The 23,373-nt window shown below is 42.4% G+C and overlaps 1 protein-coding gene across 3 annotated transcripts; it reads right to left on the bottom strand.

Annotated features, from left to right (window-relative positions):
• Positions 1-51: 51 nt before the first annotated feature.
• Positions 52-22,609, bottom strand: mbtps1 (membrane-bound transcription factor peptidase, site 1). 3 transcript variants are annotated; one of them, XM_030794352.1, is made up of 23 exons: positions 22,208-22,609; positions 17,915-18,496; positions 12,619-12,876; positions 10,381-10,596; positions 10,024-10,134; positions 9,720-9,829; positions 9,164-9,280; positions 8,982-9,049; positions 8,707-8,809; positions 8,278-8,429; positions 6,291-6,452; positions 5,847-5,991; positions 5,312-5,500; positions 4,668-4,840; positions 4,115-4,230; positions 3,774-3,930; positions 3,157-3,281; positions 2,740-2,817; positions 2,437-2,577; positions 2,152-2,283; positions 1,501-1,627; positions 1,250-1,380; positions 52-882 (listed from the first exon to the last, which is right to left on the bottom strand). In XM_030794352.1, exons 2-23 carry the CDS (start codon positions 18,177-18,179, stop codon positions 668-670), a joined length of 3,291 nt encoding a protein of 1,096 aa, XP_030650212.1. In that variant the 5' UTR covers positions 18,180-18,496; positions 22,208-22,609; the 3' UTR covers positions 52-667. The 3 variants fall into 3 exon arrangements, with proteins under 3 accessions (XP_030650212.1, XP_030650213.1, XP_030650210.1); XM_030794353.1 differs by lacking the exon at positions 22,208-22,609 and adding an exon at positions 22,120-22,143; XM_030794350.1 differs by lacking the exon at positions 22,208-22,609 and adding an exon at positions 21,213-21,355.
• Positions 22,610-23,373: the final 764 nt, after the last annotated feature.

Raw genomic sequence — 23,373 nt, 5'->3', positions numbered from 1 at the left:
CTATAATCTCTCCATAACATTTGTGAGTAAAGAAAAGGACAAAAGCCAGTATTGCCGCTTAATAACAGATGAGCTATATTTAAAATATTGATGATGCAACTGCACCAGCAAAGGTGAAGTAAAATGGATATTATTTACAAAATGTTAACACAGCCCATTTTATAAAAACAGAAAACAGGACAAAATGACAGTGAATCACCAAAAAAATTGTCTTGCAATATAAAAATGGAGAGATATGAGAGACTGAGAGAAAGGAAATGTCCCAAATTGTAGTTCAGCAGAAATCAGAGCATTTCTGTCATTTTCCATTTTGTTTGACCTCCATTAAACTACACAAGTCAAACCAGACAATCATCAAATACACATTATCATCAATAAATTAAAAAAAAGAAAGACAGGAGGAATGCAACCAAACTCCTCCTTTTGGTCGCTGAAATGAAAGACTCTTTAGAAGAGAGCAAGGGGGGGGGGGGGGCACTTGTCCTTTAGGCTTGGCCTTCGTCTGGTTTAGTGGGTGGCAGTTTTGACTGGTTTCATCGCGGGGGGTGGGGTGAGGGGGGGCAGTTTGTCAGACACAACCCCTCCCGATGGTCAGCAAATGACCACCCTGTCCACACACATGTACATGATTCTGGTGTGTTGAGTCTTTGGTGTGCAGTGTGGCTGCTCACACTGTGGGGTTTTTTCCCGTGTGGAGAACCTGCTGTTGTTGCTGCTGTTGGAGGTAGAGAGGACGTTTGACCCGAGGTTTCCTGCGTTTGGGCTTGCTCTTCGCCTTAGTAAGCTGTACCACAAAAAAGGACAACACTACCATGGCCCCCAGGAAAGCAAACATCGGGATGGTCTGCCCCACCTCCTGATTATAGCGGCCTGGCATGATACCTAAGAGCACAGAGAGGAAGAGTCATGAGTCACTGGCACAGTTTCTAAGCTCCAGAAAAATCACTCCTCAACACTGACACAGATTAAAGAAGACTAAAGAATCTACTCACGCTTCACTTAAATCTGCATCAGACTTCACTTGCTTTACACTGCCCCCCCCCCCCAATAAAAAAAAAACATTTCTTTGACACCAAACAAGAAAAAGGGAAAAAAAGGCAGTATAGAGTAAACGGGGTAGATGGAATCCCACTGTGGCTGTGCTGGTGGAGTGCACTCAGACACTGAGCTATAAATCATTGTGACTGGTGCAGTAACTGTGATTAAGCACAGTTCACAGTGGTGCAGGTTAAGCCTCTCCTCTACTCACCTCCAGGGATGTCCCAGGCTCCGCTCTCCCCGGGGGACAGGGGTCGAACCTGGGGCCGATATGGCCTGACGTTGGGCAGCACAACCTTGTCCATGTCCACTGATAGAAGCTTCTGGTGCTTCCAAAGGTTACTACATGAGAACAGCACAGGGAACAAATGAGAAAGAGCAATTTGGAAAAAGAAAAACATTTTATTCTATGCCATAGAAGACTCGGTGTCAGCTACGGTTTGTAAGAGGTAATCTACAGACCTGGGAGCAGTCTCATTCAGAGGTTGTGGTTTAGCCCAGGACAGATGAGGACAAGCAGGGAGGGGTCGGGGTTTGGGGTCACCCAGGTGAGCCTCCAGTACTTTAGAGTAGCGGTAGAGGTGATTGCCTGGAAAGAAAATCAAAACCTTTAGGTGATTAACCTCTCAGGTCACGCTGAATGCACATCCAGGAAAATCAATGATCCAACAGTGTGTCCTTAACGGACACGTTTGTGTTTGATCTTTTTCTGTTGCGCTGCAAAGCGACTACTGCTAGGGCTGTCACATATTCAGTAAAATGAGGACTTATGGGATCATTTCAAGACAGAGTATCATTCTGTGGTATATAAAATCTTTCCAGAATGTTCAGTGATGAGTAAAATATAGTGGTCTACAAACAGAAGGATTTCATACTTTACAGGATGATTAATCAGCACCTAAAGCGCTACGCTTAAGACGGTGTGCTGTGAATAAAGCTGTTTTTCTTTTTACATATTAATTTCTGTTCATATCAAAACAGAGATGATAGGACAGGTTGATCTACTGTTGAGACTGCAGACTTTCTATGCATATTTCCCTCATTTTAGAGTGAGGCCATAAACAAAAGCTGATGTCTTTGATTTAATTTATAAAGCAAAGGTGGTAATATTACCCTCCAGTCTCTCTGGCAGAGGCCTGTCCGTGCCTGTCGGGGGAGCCACTCTGTTTTTAGAGTGGGTAAGACTTGGAGGCGTCATGCCGTACGACGTGTACTGCAGCAAAGCATCGAGCAGCCAGAAACAGTCTGTGGTGGAGAAGTCAAGTTATCAGGTAAGTTCAAACCTTTAGTCCATTCTCAATTTCCATTTTCCCTACATGAAAAACCAGACCAGTCACTATGAACACATTATCCTATTTTATGTTCTTTATTCACATAATGACCCATGGTATATTATACCTTTCTGCCTATGACTGTCATCTATGCAGTTGGAGTCTCCATAGAGGGCAATGCGACCTCCACCCTCTGAAGGTGTTTGATACAATCCTAGCACAGGGATGTTGTCAACAACCGCGGTCTCTTGCTTCAAGACCTCCAGCCCTAAAGATTTGACAATAAGCGAGGCAACGAGGTGCGAGTGAGAAATCAAGTCGGGGGGAAAGAAAGCGAGAGTGAGAAACACATTAAGCAAATGATCTGTCTCCATGGAAACAGCAGTCGGGCAGGGGGGAGGGGAGAGAGGGGTTTGTGAGAGCTATGTACCTTGATCCTTTAGGGTCTGAGCGATAACAATCCCGTCCTCAGGAAAGCGAGCGATGCTGCAGCCCGAGGCGTAGTACACTGTGGGTGAGGGGAGAGGACGGGGGGAGGGGGGAGGAGGAGAGCAGAGGATGAATGACGGTATGTATCAGCCATCCTATCAGATTTTCTTCAAACTTGACAGGTGAACCAAACCAGCACACCGAGTTCCATGAGCTCTTGGCATGACATTTTCTTTGAACTTTTCTAGTGTTACTGGCTCCTTTCCACACTTTTTTTCTACTGTAAATACCCAAAGAACGTGCAATAACAAAAAGCTTGTTTCAAACTTTAATATTTAAAAAAAAAAAACCATAACATTCAGAAAGGTATGTCATTACATATCCTGTGTCCTGCATGTGTGTATTAGCACACACTTACTGTCATGATCTGCCATGGTGAAATCTCCTTCATACAGGCCATCACTGAAGGCCATTCCCCACACAGAAATAAGCTCGTTCAGGGCTGGCACATTAGCGCCCCCTGTGTCTGGCATCCACCACTGCCTACAAACATCAATACATACACACATATTCACATGCACGCACGCACAAACACACACACACACCCCTCAAGTTAAAAGCCAAACTTCCAAACCTCAACAACATTCATAAAACATTCATAAAACTGGTTTGATCCAGGCGTATTTCTGCTGACAAAGTGAAAAACACTGATAGATTTAAGAAACAACTGTTGGATTACCATCAAAATGGGTCACTTGTTCCCTGCAGTGACTAAATGGGTGAACAAATTCATTTAGAACTATAGGAAGTTCATTCATGAGTTGATTTATGCCTTTTCATCGCTAATTTTGTGCTTGACGAAAACAAGTTTGATTAAATGTATTTAAACGGATAATCAGCTCTCGGGTGATTTATGAATACCCTAAATCCCCCTAAAGTGACTGTAGAACTGTGTAATAAAGAGTTCTAATAAAACCTTGATTAATGACACTGCCAGGTGACTGAGGGAGCGGCCAGGGAATAATGAAACACTACCTGGTGTTCTCATCGTAGAACTTGACCTTCCTCATTACTGAAGTGTTGTACCAGTCACTGAAGATGATGAGTGACAGGCCGTTGTCAATGTCTCGCCTCAGTTTGGTGATCTCCTCCGGAAAATACTCTTCCTCACTGTCTACCATTAACAATGTCCCTACAAAACACACACACACACACACACACAGACACAGACAGGTTGAGACAGGTCCACAGAAAAAGCTTATCCAGCATTTACAGACAAGAGGAATCCCTTAAAACACCCATGATGAGAGTTTTAAAACATATGTAGACATGCCCCGGCTAAATTAACAGGGAGGGACACACTGACTGAGACTTACCATACTGACTAGCATCAAAGCAGGTGATGGGTGCACCCAGAACCTCCACAAAGTATCCCATACTCCTGAGATGCTGGTACATGTCTCTGAAGTTAGTGTGGATATGATCCCCGTTCCTTTTTCCACACAAACAGAATGACATTATGCGATATTTGTATCACATTCACTACCAGACAAAGATTCAGCAAAGGCCGCTAGTCAAGAGACTTCTTATGAAATAGCACCCTCTGCTGGTGTCTCATGTCAATGCATCCAAATTCAGTCACCGAGATACAAATCACTCTTGTGCAGCCAAAGTTGAAAGAGTTAAAAGAGCCTAATAGCTAATTTGGGAGGGGCATTAATCCTGTTTTTAATTTAGCCTTCAGAATCAATTCTTCAGAAAATTAATTCTGATAAAAACCAAAGTGCAATATCATCATCTAAAGAGAAAAATTCTGGTTTTGATTTTCCAAAATACAATATCATTGTCTTAAGATAAAAAACTGAGTTAATGTTTATTTAGCTGATAGTAATTTAGGGGTGCACAGGACCAAATCTTGAGAGGACTCACCAGTCGAGCGGGTCATTTTTCATGCGCAGATTGTCTCGGGGGAAGTAGCCAGGTGGGTAACGCAGGTTATGGTACTGGTCCCATAACACTCTCTTACTGCGGGGGGGTGTGGGAATGATCTTCACCTTTATGGGCAGTTTAACAGTGGACGTCATCTCTCCGCCCACGGCCGACTGTACACACACAAACGGCTTATATGAACACAAGTGCACATACATTACACTGCTCAGGGCCAAAGGCCCAAACAGAAACCAAATATTCATACAGGGCAAGGCAGTCTGTGTACATACATTTGTCTGAAAACCTACACCTATGCTGTGATTTCCAAACATAAGTGACCTTTGACGTTCCACTATAATGGACACCCCCCCCCCCCCCCCCCCACTGGAGCACTGGAATTTGCTCCAGTCCTAATCTTGTCTGGTTTTAGTCTAACACATAAGACTCTCCATTTCTATTCCAAACAAACAAACAGGCCTTCAAACTCTGCACACCCTGCAGCTTCTCAGACCGGGTAAGACTGACTGTCCCCCAGGTCAGTGGAAAGAACCAAGTACAGCCGCCCTCAGAAAACAGATGTGAAACTGAAGCTTGGTTTTGGGGGGGGGGGGGGGGGTCAGAGATAAATCTCTAGTTCTACTCACGTCATTTTCAGCTGGTGAGGCCACAGTGACCATGATGTGGCCCTGGGCAATACCTTCCCAAGACGCTGCTTTCTTGGCCACGGAGATGGACACAGCCAGGTAGCCTGCCCAGGGCCAGAGGACAGGGGAGTAGGAAACGGCCACATCTATGTGGTCTCCATTCTGGGGTAAGTAGGGCTGCCAGATGGGCTGGGGAGGTGAATAGATGATTTAGTCAACAAACAACGCATGTCTAAAATCAGGAAAGAAACAGGAGGTACCAAAACAGAACTGACGGCAGAAATGTTAAAATCGACATTTAACTTCTCACACGTTTCAACCTGTGACATGAGAAACAGTCCAAAACAGACGCCGTCCTTATTTTTCCCCACAGTTCGCAGCCACAAAAACAACGATGGCAGCAGTCTTAAAAATCAGCTACCACGGCCAGTGGAATCCATCAATCACCATCAAACTGATGAACTTGACCTTTGGTTTTGTTATAATTATACCTGGATAGATTCCCTGGGCACACTTCACATATGCTGCTGCTCACCTTGTCGACGATTCTGCCCGTCACGCCCATGCCGTTGAGGATGGTGACATTGACGATGGTTGGCATGCCTCCGTAGTAGATGGGCTGGGAGCAGTAGGGCCACATGTACGGGCACTCAGTCAGGTCTATGTAGCTGGGACTCAGGCTGAAGCAGGGAGACAAGCCATGCGAGACAGTGAGAAACTCAGGCACTGATGCTCAGACACAGGCAAATGATCTTTTCGTATGTGAATTCACAGGGCAAGGTTAATGAATGAGTGAGAGGAGAAGCATTATTAAAATGCTAATTGAAAACACATCCAAGATGCTAAAAGAATTCAAATGTACAAGTTAGCAAAGACAAACCACACACTGAGACTGAAGTTAGTGTGTGTGTGCGTGTGTGTGTGAGATGTGAGCTGTGCAGGAACTGTTTTTAGTGAGTGTGTGTTAGGTAAGACACACCTGGCTTGGGGCCGGTAGCTGTTGAGAATTTGGTAAGCTCGGAGCAGATCTAGTTTACCATGACCCTGTTCAAACATGTTGACACCAGGCAACCTTCGGGCAGATGCTATCAAAGCTTGCTTCATACTGGCAGGATTTACCAGCTCTCTATTCAACACAGTACTGAGAGAGAAAGAGAGAGAGAGAGAGAGAGAGAGAGAGAGAGAGAGAGAGAGAGAGAGAGAGAAATTAAGATAGCAAAAATAACTGTGAGGAAAGGGATAGATCATTTAATGGCAGAAAAATGGATTATCAGGAACATCCATCATTGACAGTCAATGCAGACGTAAAACAAAAGTGCATTAAATTTCCCTAAAGAACAAGAAGCTTGAGGTGGCTTCAGTCCAGTCAACTTCCTCTTTTAAAGAGACTGAGGTGAATGGGGTCAAGTACCAGAGAGGAAATAAAACATGTGAGTAAGTGAAAGATAGAGAGAACGGACACACAGAGAGGCAGCAAAAAAAAAAAAAAAAAAAAAAGATAGGTGAAGGGCCATCTGATTAAAGCAGTGTATCATTCTAAAAGGTGCAGCCTGCACAGAGAAGTGCAGAGGGAGAGACAGCCAAAGAGAATGTGTCAGTCTGTTCCCAGAGGGAGAAGGGATTGATTCTCTTAATTCACTCCTCCCTTGTCCTTTTGACTTGTGCAGCAGTCGCGAGTCAGCAGAGAAAATCTATCAATGCTCCATTTATCTCTCCAGAGCCTCCAGGAACCAACCTGGGGCCATCAAGCCACTTACACAGAGACAACGTGTCTGCCTCTTCTCTCTTTCATCCTCTGGCACTCCACTTTTTCAACTTGGCCAGCGCCCCCTGGCCCCAGCCATACTGCCCAGTGATAAAGATCAGTGATAAAGTCCCTCCCTCTCCAAATGGCCTTTTTACAGGTTCCTTCTCTTTGATTGATACACTACTGCTCTCAAGGCATTTCGTCTGAACCTATGCCTTTGTGAAATACCACGGTTACCTCAGGTGCATTTATTTGTTTATTTAATAACAAGCAGATAAGAGATGCGAGTTTTCAAATGATCTCCGGTCAAGCTCTCTGCTTTCTTAGGCCACAAGTCTTTGCTGATCGGCTCCACGACCCTCTGACACCTTTTGTGCTTCTGTGACTTAAAACCACTTTGTGGGTTAAATGCACTACACTGATGCAAAGAAACGCTGAATGGTGAAGTGGAGCAGAGACTGCACACTGCAGACCTGACATTTGATAAGAGTTGTTAAACTGGCAGAGGATAAAAATGCAGAAACAAGAACGAGCAGCTTATCTTTTCACAAGAGACCACAAAAACACAGACGTTAAACAAATGACGCTAGCGTGATGAACTCCAGACTCTGCATGCAGAACAAGACAAATACAAAAGAAAAATTCACCAAAACTGCTCGTTGAGAAAGACTGTTATCCATTTTAGGACAGTTGAATAAACACTTTGGAAATGAGGTGAAGGGGAAAAAGGTGTAGTACTTTGGACTATGAAAAAACTGCATATTTCCCTATAGGAGTGCGACATCTCTTTAAATCTAGCAGGTGTGTGTGTTGACTCCATTCAGGTTAAAACATGACCATGTTTCTCAGAGAAAGACTCTGTACCTGTCCTGTGGGCACTTATCCTCAGACTGTGGGTGTAATGGAGCTGCTATGTTTAGTTTTTGCACTGAAGCACTGATAAAACACAGTGGTGGTGGGGGGAGGGGAACAAACCCAGTCTGAACAGCACTTTTCTCAAAAGGCACGCATCCGTTCACGTCCTATCAACTTAACGCCCACATGTCTGAGAGCAAAGAAGGCCTGTATATCTGACTCCGCATGGCTATCGCATTGTGGCCCATTTGTACATATTATAATTCAACACTGCATAAAATGCTTGAAAATAAATGTGAATGTACGAAATACACCAAAAAGTACACAGAATAAGTTTCAGTGTGTGTGCGTGTGTGTGTCTCACCTGGCTAGCAGTGTGACGGCCCCAGCCACCACAGGGGAAGCGACACTGGTGCCTGAGAGTGAGCGACATCCCTCCTTCATCCCAGAGCCACGGACACCCGAGCCATAGGTAACAATGTCTGGTTTAACCCTGCCATAGCCACCGGGCAACTCCTGTCAGAGAGAGATGAGGAAATCACGAGACAGAAAGGGAGTGCGCGAGTGAGCCAACACAAGGGAGACTTCCTAAAGGTTTCTAAAAAGAACGGTAATCTTTTGTTGTTATCTCAGCGTGACATTGTGATGGATAAGCTAAGTTCAGATCTTGGGGCTGGATGTCTGATGTCTGGTGCAAAATAGGTCAGATAACTGTGAGATACGTTTGAACCTAAAACAGCTAAGACATGTCGGAGAAAGCGTGCAGCTCTTGTCGTCCTCAGGCGAGACGTACCCATGTGGTCATGCCTCGGGAGGAGAAACGAGCAATGTTGTCCTCAAAATCGATTCCTCCAACTCCAATCACGTCCATTTGATCGGCTGGGTTATTCAAAGTACTGTGATACACAATGCAAGGCACATAAATATTAACTGTGTCACTTCTTCTTCACAAACACACACGCACACACACACACACACACACACACACACACACACACACACACACACACACACCTTTAAGTCTGTTTATCATTAAAATGACCATTGTGCTGGTGTGGTTTAACTCACCCGTACAGAGGTCCATCATTTCCAATGGCAGAGACCATGATCACTCTGTTGGCAGTGAGCTCCCATACCTGCACACAAAAACACATTCACACTGATGGGCAGATGAAAAACATATGGGCTGAAAATAAAAGGCATCCTTGAGCAAGAAAATGAGAAAGAATTCATGCAGTGTTTCCACTCACCTTGTCTACAAACGGGTGGTCCATAAAGTCTGGCCCACCAATACTGAGGTTTAACACATCAATCTTCTTCAGGATGGCATAGTTAAAGGCATCCAGGAACCAAGAGGTATAGGACACCTGTTAAGAACATTTAAAAGGTCACCTCTCTGTATGTGTGTGTGTGTTATGCAAAGCTACACTGCATAGCGCTCTTTTTTCTGCCAATAACAGATGGGATATTTTGAATTAGCCAAAACTCCCATAAATATTTTTTTATATTTCAATCCGACCACTCTCCAATGGTTTGAATCTGACCGCTCTCCAGCACCGGAGGGCTTAAATCCTGCAGTTTGTCGCCCTCTGCGCATAATGATTGATTTTTACATAGGAAACAGGTTTGATTCAACCAATCACAGACCAAGGTGTTTGACTGATAGGAAAGCTAGCAGGTCTCTGGACCTCCTGGACTGGACTGGACTGGGGCAGCTGCAGTAAGCGCTGGACAAGCTGAACTGCCTTTGGTCTCCAGTGGGAGGACCCTAAAACACAGACTAAAGGTGAAGTGTGAGGAAAGTACCTGGTTGTTGGTGAACACTCTGAATATATGCAGCTCGGAGTCAGGAGCAAAACCCTGACACTCCCTCATGCTAGCAATGACTCCAGCAACAAATGTGCCATGTCCCAACCCTGTGGAGAAAGGACGATCCACTGTAATAGCAACAACTGGTCTCGGTTCAAAAACGCATTTTTTTAATAGAAACTCTTATGGAGAACAACGTGTGAAAGGAGTTATTTGGTGAAAAATGTAAGTATAAGTTCCTGATAGTCCACAGTTTATGGCAAATGCAGATACGCTTTGGACGAAGAGAGAAAAGTCTTACCGTCATCCAGTGTTTTCTCATTGGTCCAGTTTGTCCTCTCCTTCACGTTCTTAAAGTGTGGATGTTTCTCACTGAGTCCTGTGTCAAATACTGCAACTTTCACCCCAGAACCTGCGACACATCACACACACAGTTACAGCAGTCCTTAACAACACTGAACTACAAACAACGTTTAATCTCTCATTTTTGAGACAACAAACAAAAACCCAAACAAAAAAAAAATCCAGACTCTTCTCTCATATGTAATCAAAGAAAAAAAGTACAAAAAAAAAATACATACAGACATTTGCATGTCACACATTTTTGCCAAAAACCCTCCACGCACAGACACACACTCTGAGACAATGGTCAGCGTACCAGTATGACCCATCTGCCAGAGAACGTCGGCCTGCAGTATCTGGGCCACGTGTCTGGGGATGGCTCTGAGGAGCCTGCGGCTGGAGTGGCGTCCCGTGGCGTGCCAGAAGCCCGAGCCCAGAGACAGACTGGTCCTCCGCAGCGGCCGAGAGGACTGCCAGGACTGCCACTTCTGCGTCCACCGCGTGTCGTTACAGTCTGTCCCCGACTCACCCGCTGACACGGAGAAAACCAGAGAGAGGAGATGAAAGGGAGAAAGTGATAGACATACAAACCCCCCCCCCCCCCCACAAATCAATGGATGAAACTTTGAACTGAACAGAGCAAATTAAACAAAAAATAAACATGCAAATACAGTCGCATCAGTCACAGTGAGTGTGAAAAACTTTTTGTACACTTGAGCTTTTTAGTTTGAGCCACAGTTTCTGCCAGACTCCTCTTCTTTTAGTCAGTATAAACAAACTTAGAGAAGACGTAAACAAGAATCTCATTAAAATGCCCACAGAAATTTTATTAATAATTTTAATAACACTCTGGAGGATGCAAGTAACAAATCAAAACGCCCCCTTCATTGCAATCAGAATTGTTTAAAATTCCATTGAGAAATGAAAGAATGATTATCAATGGCTTATGTGAAAAAATTTGATTATCGTATCACAAAGAATTTTCCTCCTTCTCATATACTGGAGCTTACTGCAATCACTGCCCATGTGGTTTATGAATGGATCAAAAACAATAACAGTCAGCTCATAAATTTTAATTCCATTATCATGTTCATTCCCTGATTAGTTGGTTCTGGCAAAGCCTTTCTGAAAGCATCAAGAAATGAACAGATTAATAGCGTTCCAACTCTAATAAGGGATCCATGCAGCTACACCAAGTGCAGCACAGCCCTTGTGCAGTCTCTAATAGAACTAAGGGAGAGGAAGAGGCAGAGGGGGAGAAAAACAGTGGATGTTTAAAAAAAAAACACTACTTCTCACCCCTGAGTGTCCCTGCCGAACCAGGCACCCTCCACTGCACTGAGGGGCTATGCCACATTGCGAAGGCCGCTCTACTGAGCCTTCCCCTCCAAGACCGTAATTACATTACATGTGACTCGCCCACGCTGGCTCTCTCTATGAGCCGTCTCTATCGCAGCTCAGCGATAATTACGCTCGTGTTTGTGCTGACCCACCACCCTAACTGCCCCTGACCTGAGGGATGTCTTTCTGTACTCGCCTCTATTATCAGGGAGGAATGATATCACTGCGGGCGATTAAATGCTTCATTTCCTTTCGAGAGCTTCAAGTAAGCCCAGAGAGAGCAGTGTACATTTCTGGACGGAGTTTGTTTTGTATGGCCTCGCTGGGGTGGGCCTGGGAGAGCCGTCAGCTGGGGGCTGGCTCTACTTTGTGGTAAGCTGTAGAGATGTTGTGTGTGCGTGTGTGTATGTTGGGGGGATGCTGAGGCAGCATTCAAGAGCGGTAATTATGCAAAGGACTTTTAATGCATTGGTTGTAGATTTACAGGGTGGTGTAGTATTTGAGGGGGGGGGGGTATAGAAGAGGTTGGAAAACACAGCACTCTTTCATCCAAAACTTCCTGAAGGGTGGAGGGGGCATCTTTCAGGCGGCAAGCCACTAAACACACAGCTCCTTTCTATCCCAATCCCATGCTGATCTCTCCCATGTGGCTACCGAAAACTGGTATCAGGGGTTAGAATCTATCCCCTCCCACCAGATCTTTCCAAACACTGCATTTAACTTGCTTCATTTTCAAATGATGGGTGGCTTCTGCCTGGCAGAGGAGAATAGGCTTGTCTTTATCACTAGCCGTATACAACTTGTTCTGTGTGTGCTGGAACATTCACTGGTGCGGCTTCCGCAGAGGAAGGGTGTCTTAGCTCTATTCAAAACAAACCAATAAATGGCTCCGGGACTACACTAGGGTGGTGAACCACTGTTGTATATTTTCCTGTGTGTTTCAGTACGGCAGCTGATACGGGACTACAGAACGACCCGCTGGTGCTCTATGTCACTCGTGCTGATAAGAGGCTAAAGCCCAAAAGAGGTGGTGGCAGTAATAATTATGAATGATTGAATACTCTGTGAACTATAGGGGTAAATATGTGCACTGAGTGGAGATGCAGAGAAAGGCAAGTGAGAGAGAGACAGTATGCATGTGGCATGTGTGTGAGAGAGTGTGAGACATTGTGAGAGAGACAAACAGTGTCTGGAGAGACGGTTCTGAACTCACAATCGATGAGTTTGAGGCTGCGGAAAACCTTGCGCTGCGGCGTGACTCTCTTGATGTACGGATGGTCCTGTAACGTGAGCAGACTGCTGTGGGCGTCCTGCCGGATCTGAACCACCTCAAAGTCACTGGGGTAGTCGCTGGCTGGGTTCTCCCGGGGCACGATCCGCCAGTTCAGCGCCTCCGAGCTCCGCAGGGCACTGCTGATAAAATGGCTGCGAGCCTTGGCCGTGAAGTAGCCATTAAATGCCACTATGTACTCTGAAGGGTTAGGAGATGGTAAGTAAAGACAGAAGGAAAGGGAGGGAGAGAGAGAGAAAGATAAAATGTAAGGGTAGAGTGAAAGGACCACAGATTCAGAGGAATTGTGAGGAGGAGAGGAGAAGGAGAGAAGGCAAAAAAAGGATAGGGGGGACAGAGAAAGAAAGCAAGACAGACAGAAAGACACGGTGACAATAATTAAACACAGCACTGAGCATTCTGTTTAGTTCACATTTCCATTTGAATTTAAGTAAGAAAACCAAAGTCATCAGAGTTGGGACCAATCCGATCCAATATCAGTATTGGGTGCCGATACAGACATAATTCACTCATCGGATATCGGACTCACGCTACCAATCCACATACCGATCCAGATTCCATAGTCTGACATTTTTATGAATTATAAATATGTAATAATCCCATTTGAAGCCCATAGCCAAAATGTTATAGCACTAATTAATTAATTAATCAATTAATTAATTAATTAGTAATTAAACAGTCCTACAAAGATATCCAGTAGTCCCCATATTTTTTTTGTCTCCCAGAATTCTGTGTGTGAGACGCACAGGTGGGCGCTAGACCATTAGTCAGCAACCGAGTGAGCTAGTAACGTTACAGTTATAGTTGGCTATCAACTCAATATGTCCTTAGTGGAGATACTTTAGTGTCGAAACACAGAAAAGCAAGACAGCACCTTATAATGTATGTAAAGCCAACAATCCAAGAGGTGGAAGTTGTGCCGCCGCGTATTACACCACCAAGTTAATTAAGCATCTGCAAAAGTATCATGTGAAAGAACACCGGGAGTTCATGCTAGCCAGCAACCAAAAAGAAAACTCCAGGCAGCAGACACTCACTGGGTCACTCCAGAGGCACGGTAAGCTTCCAGCAGAGAACACGAAGGCTATAAGGATTACAGAGAAGTTGCTCAATTTCATCATATTCGATCGCTATCTGTCGTGGAAAATGTCGGATTTTGCCGCTGTTCTTGCACTTTTATTTCAAATATTCACTTTGAAAATCTTATGAAGGAGTTGTCAGTTTGCTACAATGGAGTATTAGGGCCACATTGAGGCAAAAGAAATTCTGAGATTTCGAGAATATGGTCATGATATTTCGAGAATAAAGACATAATTTTGCGAGAATAAAGGCGCAATTTTAGGCCACATGTTATTTTAGAGGGGAAATGTCAGAAGAGCAAAATAAGAATAAGAAACTTAGATCATCCTGTGAAGTTAAACTTTAGTATAGGTTTCACAAATAACGAAATACTTAATCTTCTGGCACATCAGCACCATATTATCGTAAGAATCAGGACTTTGAAAAGATTGTGCAAGAAACTGTCTGTTGCCACTGACTGTCCTCTCGTCCGTTTTGTTGGTTGCTGGTAGTATATTTTCCTAAAAATGATGTTTTTTCCCTGAAATGTTATGATATTATTCTCGGAGTATTAGGCTATGATTTGTTCTCGTAATATTACGAATTTATTCTCATAATATTACAACATTATTCTTGACATCTCAGAATTTTTTTCCCCTCAATGTGGTCCTAATACTCCATCACAATTTGCCATTGCACTCTTTGAAATTCTTTTGTTACTTTTGAACTCATGTATAGAAATCTACTTACTAGTAGTTGATAATGCATTGCCGTGCACTTGATTTGTCCAAGTTTTTCAAAATGTTAAAGGAGTTGCCATAGTAATTTGCACTCCTACACCTGTTTGTATGTGAAACCTACAAAAACTACAGTTCTAATAAATTGCTTTGGAATACATTTAAATGTAACACATTTTCGCATATTTTAGTAAACCACACAGCCTCATGTAACCTTACACATAATCCCTACAACAATAATAATGATAATAATAATACTCAAGAAAAAAGAGGTCTGGTATTCGCAAACATCCAAATCCAGGTATCGGAATCGGATCGGAACTGAAAAAAGCGGATCTGTGCATCTCTAAAAGTCTTAATCATCAAACACCACTCAAAACACATGCAGAGCATTTGAAATCTCACTCTATTCATATAAAACAGTTTAATATAAAACAGGTTAAACAGCCTAGGTTATTATCATTACTGCTGCTTTTAATGTCAGCCAGCTGCAACTGTCATTAAAAACACTATTACATTTTTCACTTTGACTGATGCTCTTTACCAAATGGGTAAAAGAGGCAGACCAGATAAAACCTGTATAACACCTTTTGTTAATGTACCAGTCAATGAAAGCAAAACCTGTACATCATATCGTCTGATACAGATAGCAGACATGAAGAAGAATGTCGTTCAAGGCAACCATGCATCATAACCATCAACTACACTTAGTGAGTGAGAGAGAGAGAGAGATGGAGAGACAGACAGACAGGAGATGTCAAGAAGTCATCCTCTAAAATCCTTTTTCTTGTTACAGCAAACATGTTAAAAGCTGTGACATGTATTCCAACACAGAAGTTGACAAGAGAGAGCTGGTAAAAGCTTGGGTGGCGTTTGAAAACGCCCAAATCCTTTCACTGGCTGTGTTTATGTAATTCATTACACCACGTTTTTGAAAAGAGGCATTGTTAGAAACGCCCTGGAGAGAGATGTGCCTCTTGGTCTGTGTATGAGAGCGCCTTGAAACCAGAACTTTTTTCTCCGCTACATCTCTTAGTAATTGAGTACAGTAGGAGCTGATCAAATTCACAGGAAAACAGTAAAAAAGACTGCGTGACACAGATTGGTGAGATGTGGGCTAGTACAATGTTGCCTTTGAAGCCATTTTCTCAGACCCTCTACCGACGGCAAATACCACAGTGTGAAACCTAACTCCGTTCACATCCGCTTCATTTAGAGGTTTAGACCTGGATGCATCCGGATTAGCTCCAAATGGTCCATATGACTGAATTTATACGCATTAGTAGCACTCTTATTCAGAAAAATATGCTTCTTATTGTAAGGTGCTTAATACTCAAGATCCAAAATCGGGAGCACAAGGAAAACTGCACATCTTCCAATGAAATAGTGCCATGCAGTAACTGAAACTCCTAAACTCCTCACCATAATCCACATTTCCATAGGTCACAAGTTAAAGGCCTCCCTACAGTTGTAAAACCTTTAACAAAAAAAAAAGTTCAAAATGAAACAGTGACCTTCTACCCCAACATCTTATACATTTTTCAGTGAAGAGGAAGCATGGGTCTGTGGCACAGAGAGTACATTCACAAGCCAGTAATCAGGTCACTATAAATATCACGTCATGTTCGGGCATAGTGCATACGGGCCTGTCCAAGACACCAAACCTTGGAGCTGCCCAAGACAACTGTGGACTTCTCACAGGCCGAAAGAATGCAAACGTTCTTCACTAGAGACCAAAGAACAAATATGCCATTGGGGGAGCTCCAAATCTGTAGCCAATCAAGAAGCAGCTTTCTGGGTATTAATGTAGGTCGCACAGTCAAAGTTCTGCCCCAGCTTCTCAAGGTGCATCTGTCCTCACTCACACAGGAAAACTAACCAGTTGCTCTTATCCAACAAAAACATCATAAAACAACATAACAGCTTCTAAACTTATGCCATGATACGTTATCATCATAACCCACACTATAAACACTACACTATAATCTCTGTGAGAACGTTATGGTTTGCATGATTCGGCTCAGCGCTCCACTAGTGGTTCCACTCTCCACCAGCATGGGCCTCCAGGGGAACAGCTCCATCAGGTAAGACCATCTAATTTGGCAGAAACCCATAAATGCCAAATAAATTGCTTACAGGTAGGAGACAGGCATCTTTTTTAGTGAGTGAGTCTAATGAAGTGTAGAACAGCTTAAATGAATGAACAGGAGTAAATGCCCCCTTAAATGACCATCCTGACAAAATGCAGGACTGTTCAAAGTATGAAAAGATTAATGTTATTCTCTCTGGTATACTCCTAACTGACAATCTTGGTGTTCAGCAAAGTTGCCTGGCAAGCTGAGAAATCATTTTTTCTTGAAAAATCCATGCCCCTAGAAAAGTCATGCATTAAATTACATTAGGGCTGCCGTGATTAGTCGACATCAATATTTTAAACCGACGCATGTTTTTTTTTTTTTAATGGATTTACCTTTTTGATTTCTAAAATGCTTCAATTCACTGTAACAAATGTTTTTCTTCAATATCACTATGCATGTGCCGCATGCATAACGTCAACAATTTTTGGGTCCCGTCACTGGTCGGCTCCAGTCAACACTACAGTTTTAAAAAATCATGGCGGCTACAGCAGAGTCGAACTCGGCTGCAAAAGAGGTTCAGTGTAAAAGTTTCCAAAGACCCAAAGCTTCGAATGCAATGAAATACTTCAAATTATCACAAAAACACAAAGGTGGTTTGTACACTGTGCAAAGTTTTGATGGCATACCACAACAGAACTAGCACTATGCACGAGCACCTGAAGAGAAAACACACAGGCGCTACTGTGGATGATGGACCGCCAGAAAAGGCAAAACCACCACAATGACATACAGTTTGTTGTTGTCAAAATAAAATGAATTTAAATGAAATGGTCAATTTGAGTTTTTGGAGGAAAACTGATCATTTAGATTAATCGTCTAATTGGTAAGATAGCTGACATATTAACTGATTAAAAAAATTGTGGCAGCCCTAAATTACACTGAACAGTACAGCAATATCTAAAGCATTCAGTGTGAACTAAGACCACAATGTGGACTGAGGACCAACTGCTGATTCACTGGTCAAAACCATCTTACCGATGAGAGTATGAAGCATGTGGACACAGGTCTGGACAGGGCCAAACCACCTCCCCTTCCCCAAAGCTCTTCCAAGTGAAGACAGAGGCCAGTTTTACAACTGTACTATAAAAGCCTTTTTGCCAGAGGTCTCAATACAACCCATACTATTCTACACACTGACAGACAGCGCCTAAATTTAGCCTTTTGGAAGAATTTATGTTTTTGTGCCTGCAGGAGTTTTGTTTTGGGTGGGTTTTTTGTTTTGTTTTTTGTGTTTTTGAGAGAGAGACAGTGGTAGTACCGATGGAGTCTTGGGAAGTCCCTTACCGTGTTCTACTACTTCAGAGGAAAAGTCCAGTTTCAGAGTGAGCCGAGAACAGTTTGAGCTCACAGGTTCCTCTGCTGTTGACAGAGAGGAAGGGGAGGGGGAGGAGGAGGAGGAAGCCCCACCCTCTCTCTCTGTGCCAACCAATGGAAACCTGCCAATGAGCAGGATAACGACCATCGAAAGCCAGACAGCTGATAGAGTCATGGTCCCTGCAGTCCTTTTTGATATGCAATCCATCCAAGAAGGTCTGAGTCCACTATTCATGAGGCCCTCAGCAGGCTATAATGTCCATTAACTCATCATGTATGGGGAAAAAAAAGCTGAACATAAGCATAAACTCTACAAAACATCGAATTATTGGGGGGTTTTCATGTCCAGAACCACGAGAAGCCGAAATAAGACATGGCTTGAGTTTTCATTTCTTTCTGCGCTTCTTCTCCATTTTGAGGTCTTGTTTGAAGCTATGACTCCTGCAGCCAGATGAGGATGAGGGGGGCCATTTTCCCATACAGATAAAACTCCACTCAGGATGACAGGGAAGTATTCAGCTACAAGATGCCGAAGCAGTTAGGCTCCTCGACCTGTAAAATTAACATGAAATGAGAGGTCCACTCAGTTATACCCAAGTAGTCTTTGACACACTTATGATAAAACAAATGATGGGCAGTTTTCAACTGAGCAGTCAGAATGGATAAACCATAAACCCTGTCCTTTTGTACCCATTAATAAAAGAACTATAAAAAGATAATGCAACAGAGAAACCACAAACTTATCAAGTGAAATGACTTCTGATGATCCCTTTTTTAAAGAAATATTTTGCACAAATTTAAGTCTTTGACATATCTGGCTAAGAGTTAATTATACATTGTACCACGCCCAAATGTAAAACAACGAATTAAATCTTTGATAAATTATGCAACAGAAGGCATTTAACTTATTAAATATGGAGGAATTTAGTGTTTCATCATCAACAGTAAGCAATAACAAGACATGAGTATCTCTTAAAGCCAATCTGAGACTCAATGGTACTTAACGCTGAAAAAATCAGTTAGTTATTTTTAAGTCAAAGGCTGCAGAACTGAAGAAACAACTCCACTGGTACCTACAAATGAAAGATCACCCAACCTTAACATCTTAACATCATGTGCTGTAGCTGAAAAAGTGAGTGGTTGAAACCACCTGTTTGAACGGCACAGATGTTGAGTTCTGAAAAGACTGTATTTAAGATGTGCATACTGAAAAGCCAGTCTACACTGACAGCACAAACTGTCTCATCTTTTACTGGCCATCAAGCTTCACGTCTGTCACATCGTCGCAGGAAACCTCTCAATAAACATCAAAATATCACCTCCAGGTGAACATTTCATCCACTAACAGACCAGAGTTGCCTGGTTTCTTGAAGCTGTAAAAAGACATTTGAAACAAATACTACCCACAGGACATGATCAAGACTATTACAGGATCTCAGGCCCCACACCCAGAGAGTTTGGGGGGGGAGGGGGGGGGGGGTAATTTCCCACTGGCCTGAGGCTTTGAGAGCCCCCTTGTAAAAAAAACATGAGGTGGTTAACTCAGAGAGCAACCCAGTGGCAGTTATGTAAGACTGTCTAACATCCTGGAGTAAAAGTCCAGCCCCCAAATGTGCAAACCAGATGGGCCTTAACGAAGGATCAAATCTAGGCTAAATTTCTGCACCCAGCTGCACGCAGGGTGTAACTGCAGTAAAAGACCATAAATACTGCAAATATCCGCTTGTGTCAACACGATGACAACATGACGGTAACATGATAAGCGTGATACCAAACCAAAAAGACATGGTATATCTTGCCAAAATGCCCACGACTGTGTTAGAACTATTCTTCAAATAACCATCAACTGCCTGATGTGTACGTCGCTAGCAAACAGTGCTTTGTTAATTCCTCCAAGTTTCATTTTAATAACCTTTTCGAACATTTCGAACGAAAGTTTAGTACTAAGCAAATACTTCCACAAGACTACAAAGATAAGTCTCAAATTTTGCTGTATGAAATTAGAATTTAGCGAATAGACTAAGAGGATTTTCTAGGAAACACTAATGCCGATGTGTTTTAAAGCAACAACAGTAATTCTACTGCGAACTTATCTTTCACTCCCAACTGAAAATTGTGTAACTATTTAGCGTATAATCAAGCGCTTGCGAAAGTGAGAGGGTTTAACGGAGTGTGGTTAAACTGGGATGCAGCAATTCTGGTCGACCGTTTGGCCATGTGTTGGCAATAGTCACCAACAATCAAACTTTAACGTTCAATTACCTTGTGTCAGTCACATAACACGACAGATATTTGTTTTTTGTTCTCCAACTACTGTAACCACAGACGAACTAGCGGGCAAAAATCAAATCTTTCAGTCTAAAAACAAGAGCTTGCATCACATTTTGACTCCTTTATCAAAATCCCAGCCCATCGTCTGAGCCTACGTTTACTCTGTCAACAACGAAAATATTTCCCAAATGTGTGATTGACAGCTCGATCTGCGGCTGTCAGAGGAAGTAATGTATTCGATTCGTCCAATTAGCACACCAATACATGTGGTTAACTCTAAAATATGAAAGTCAAATGCCATTAGATGCTTACGCTAGCCAGTAACTGTCCGTAATGGTTTGCATGGACAGCCCATGGTACTGTACATTAACTAACCCAGCAAGCTGGAGATAAGATGTACAAAACAAATGGTGGTATTCACACTGAAGAAACTGTGACTATGGAGCTTAAATAATTTTCATATTACTGCAAATCACTCGCCACTTATATTAGCCACCAATTAAGATCACTAGAAGCCAGTTTACCAAGTGACCCTTGTCACTAGTTGTGCTGAAATTCGGAGCCACAGCGCTCATTTCCTGGAATGGGTAACAAAGAATAGAGCAAAACTACAATCTAACCATACGTAAAATACATTACATAGTACTACAAACAGATTATTCATAAAGACAACACATACCATGCCCGATATCACTTGCTTGCAAACAATAATGCTAACCTCGGCAAACAGGACAAATGTAGACAACACTCTTGAAAGGGATCTTGCCTAAATAGTAAATTGTCCAGCATAATAAGTAACTTCAACTGGGACTATCTGGTTTCTCCGACTTTACGGTCCATGTTAACCAAGACCTGCTACGCTAAAAGCTTGCGTTTGGTAAAATAGTGAGGTTAGCTTAGCCGTCTCAGCATATGATGCTAACATTATCCTGTTACGCTAGCTTAGCTAGGTTAAACAAGTCTTCACACGCGTATAGATAAATGGAGCCATACTCACTTGCTTAGACTATTATCACCATCAGTTGTGAAGAGATGTCACGCAACATATCCATATTCATCCCTGTAATGTGGTATTAAATCTATAGCGAGTTACGATAACACCAGTCAACTGCAATCGCTGTGCGGAGCACACCAGCACGACTAGCCATAAGGTTCTGTTAGTAATTGTAACATGAGAGGCTAGATTGTCCCGCCTACCTAAGTCAAACAAATACTCTTTAGCCAATCATCAATGTATACGCGGAGAAGTTTTGTTACTGAGGTAGCGCTACACGAATGGGTGATGCATTAACCCACCGGAGAGCCGAATAACAATAGTGTTATCCAATGAAACGAATTTTGGATGTACCATTTCTTTATATAAACAGCTGTGATACAACATGCGTAGATATCCGAAAGTGTGGCTCGTGTCTTTCGATGCTTATCACGAACGCCATGAAATACATTCTGTCGTAAATACATAAATTCTGTTCCTGTTATTTACTAACCTGAACAGCCATTATTTGGGAGCAAGGCAAAGAAATGATCAGAAAATTTGATTTTAGATCCTTTAATTGAAACATTTTATATACACACATAGAAATTGAACAGATTCAAAGTTAATGATTCGAATCTGCATCTTCATCCTTCAGCTGACACAGTAACATAAAAAACATGTCATAAACACATAAATATATTTCCCCTCAAGAGACAGTGTTGTTTAATCAATTGGAAGACATTTTTGCACAATCTGGAAAACAGCTTTTGTCCACAAGGTTTGGTGATACGTTTACTGATCTATATTTAAAAAAACAAACAAACAAACAACCAAAAAAAAACATCTTCTATACGTTAGAGAGAAGGCTTCAGTCTCTTCATAGACTGAACAGAAGTCACATATTGAACTATAAGGAACATGCAATTACCTTAAAATTTGAAACCATGTATTCGGTGTGTGTGTGTGTGTGTGTACATATATATCCAAAATTACTGACTAATGGGTAAGGATTTCACCTGCATGTCGATCATCCGATAATGCGATGCTAATCCTATCCACCTAGTTCACGCCATCGCTCAGACAGATCCAGTAAATCAAAGTTCTGAGATTTCAAAGGAAACCTTTGCATTGGGAGGAAAGGCACATGGTAGTGCATGACGTTTACAGAGAGACTGTATTTATTTTGAGGCAGACTGAGATTAACCGTTCATCATTTCCAAGTATTTCCTGGTTAAATACACCTACGCTAAAACAAACAGCAAAGGACACCACGCAAAATAACACAATCCAAAAGCGTGATCAGTTTGTCAAAGGGAGGTCAAAGTAACCGTGGAGAGAAACAGAAATAGCTCATGTACTGTATGAAGACAGGTTACCAGAAGATGTATAACTCATAAAGGGAAAAACAACCATAAATCGATGACCCCACCCCCACTCCCCCATCCCACACACACACACACACACACACACACACAAATTTTGCATTTAATCAGTCCAAGGAAGAAACAAACCATCCTCAACTGAAGTGCTACGCATGAGTCAAATCATAAACATCTGTCCCATCCATTTACAACAAATTAAAGAAAAGACTTACTAGCCAAGGATTCTAAGACACTGAACTATCATTAAGATATGCAGTAATTCTGTTAAACAATACAAGAATAAGTTTCAGACCTTCAAGAGGTTGTACTTAATGTACAAGGACCATATCCAGAAAATAAAAACAGGAAATGAAGTTCAAAAAAGTGAATTAATCTCTATAAGGGACCAAGGCAATTACTGAAAATTATGACAATCCTATTTGTACAACAAATAAAACAGGATATAACAAAAAGTTAAACTGTGTGCTGTGTTGGGTTGCCAATCTAAAGAAAATGTATTTGGTTCATTAACAATCTCACAACATTGTAGAAAACAATTACTACCAATTCCTCCTTCACTTTGCTACATTCCTCAGAACAATTATTACCTTCACTTTTATCACTATTTAGTTAGAATACAAAATTTGACACATTTACTGAGTGGAGCTGGAATGGCTCCTAAATGTTTTCTTTCAGTCGGCTGTTGACCGACCACATAAGAAACCACAGCATTAACATACACTTTAAAAAAAATCTCAAGAGATCCATAGTTCCCATGTAGCCATTCCAGCTCACAGTATAGCCAAATACCAAGAGTCTGA

Source organism: Chanos chanos, chromosome 2 (assembly GCF_902362185.1).
Source record: "Chanos chanos chromosome 2, fChaCha1.1, whole genome shotgun sequence".
Taxonomy (NCBI): Eukaryota; Metazoa; Chordata; class Actinopteri; order Gonorynchiformes; family Chanidae; genus Chanos; species Chanos chanos.
The sequence above is the reverse complement of the archived record's forward strand: the minus strand, read 5'-3'. Positions and strand labels throughout refer to the sequence as shown.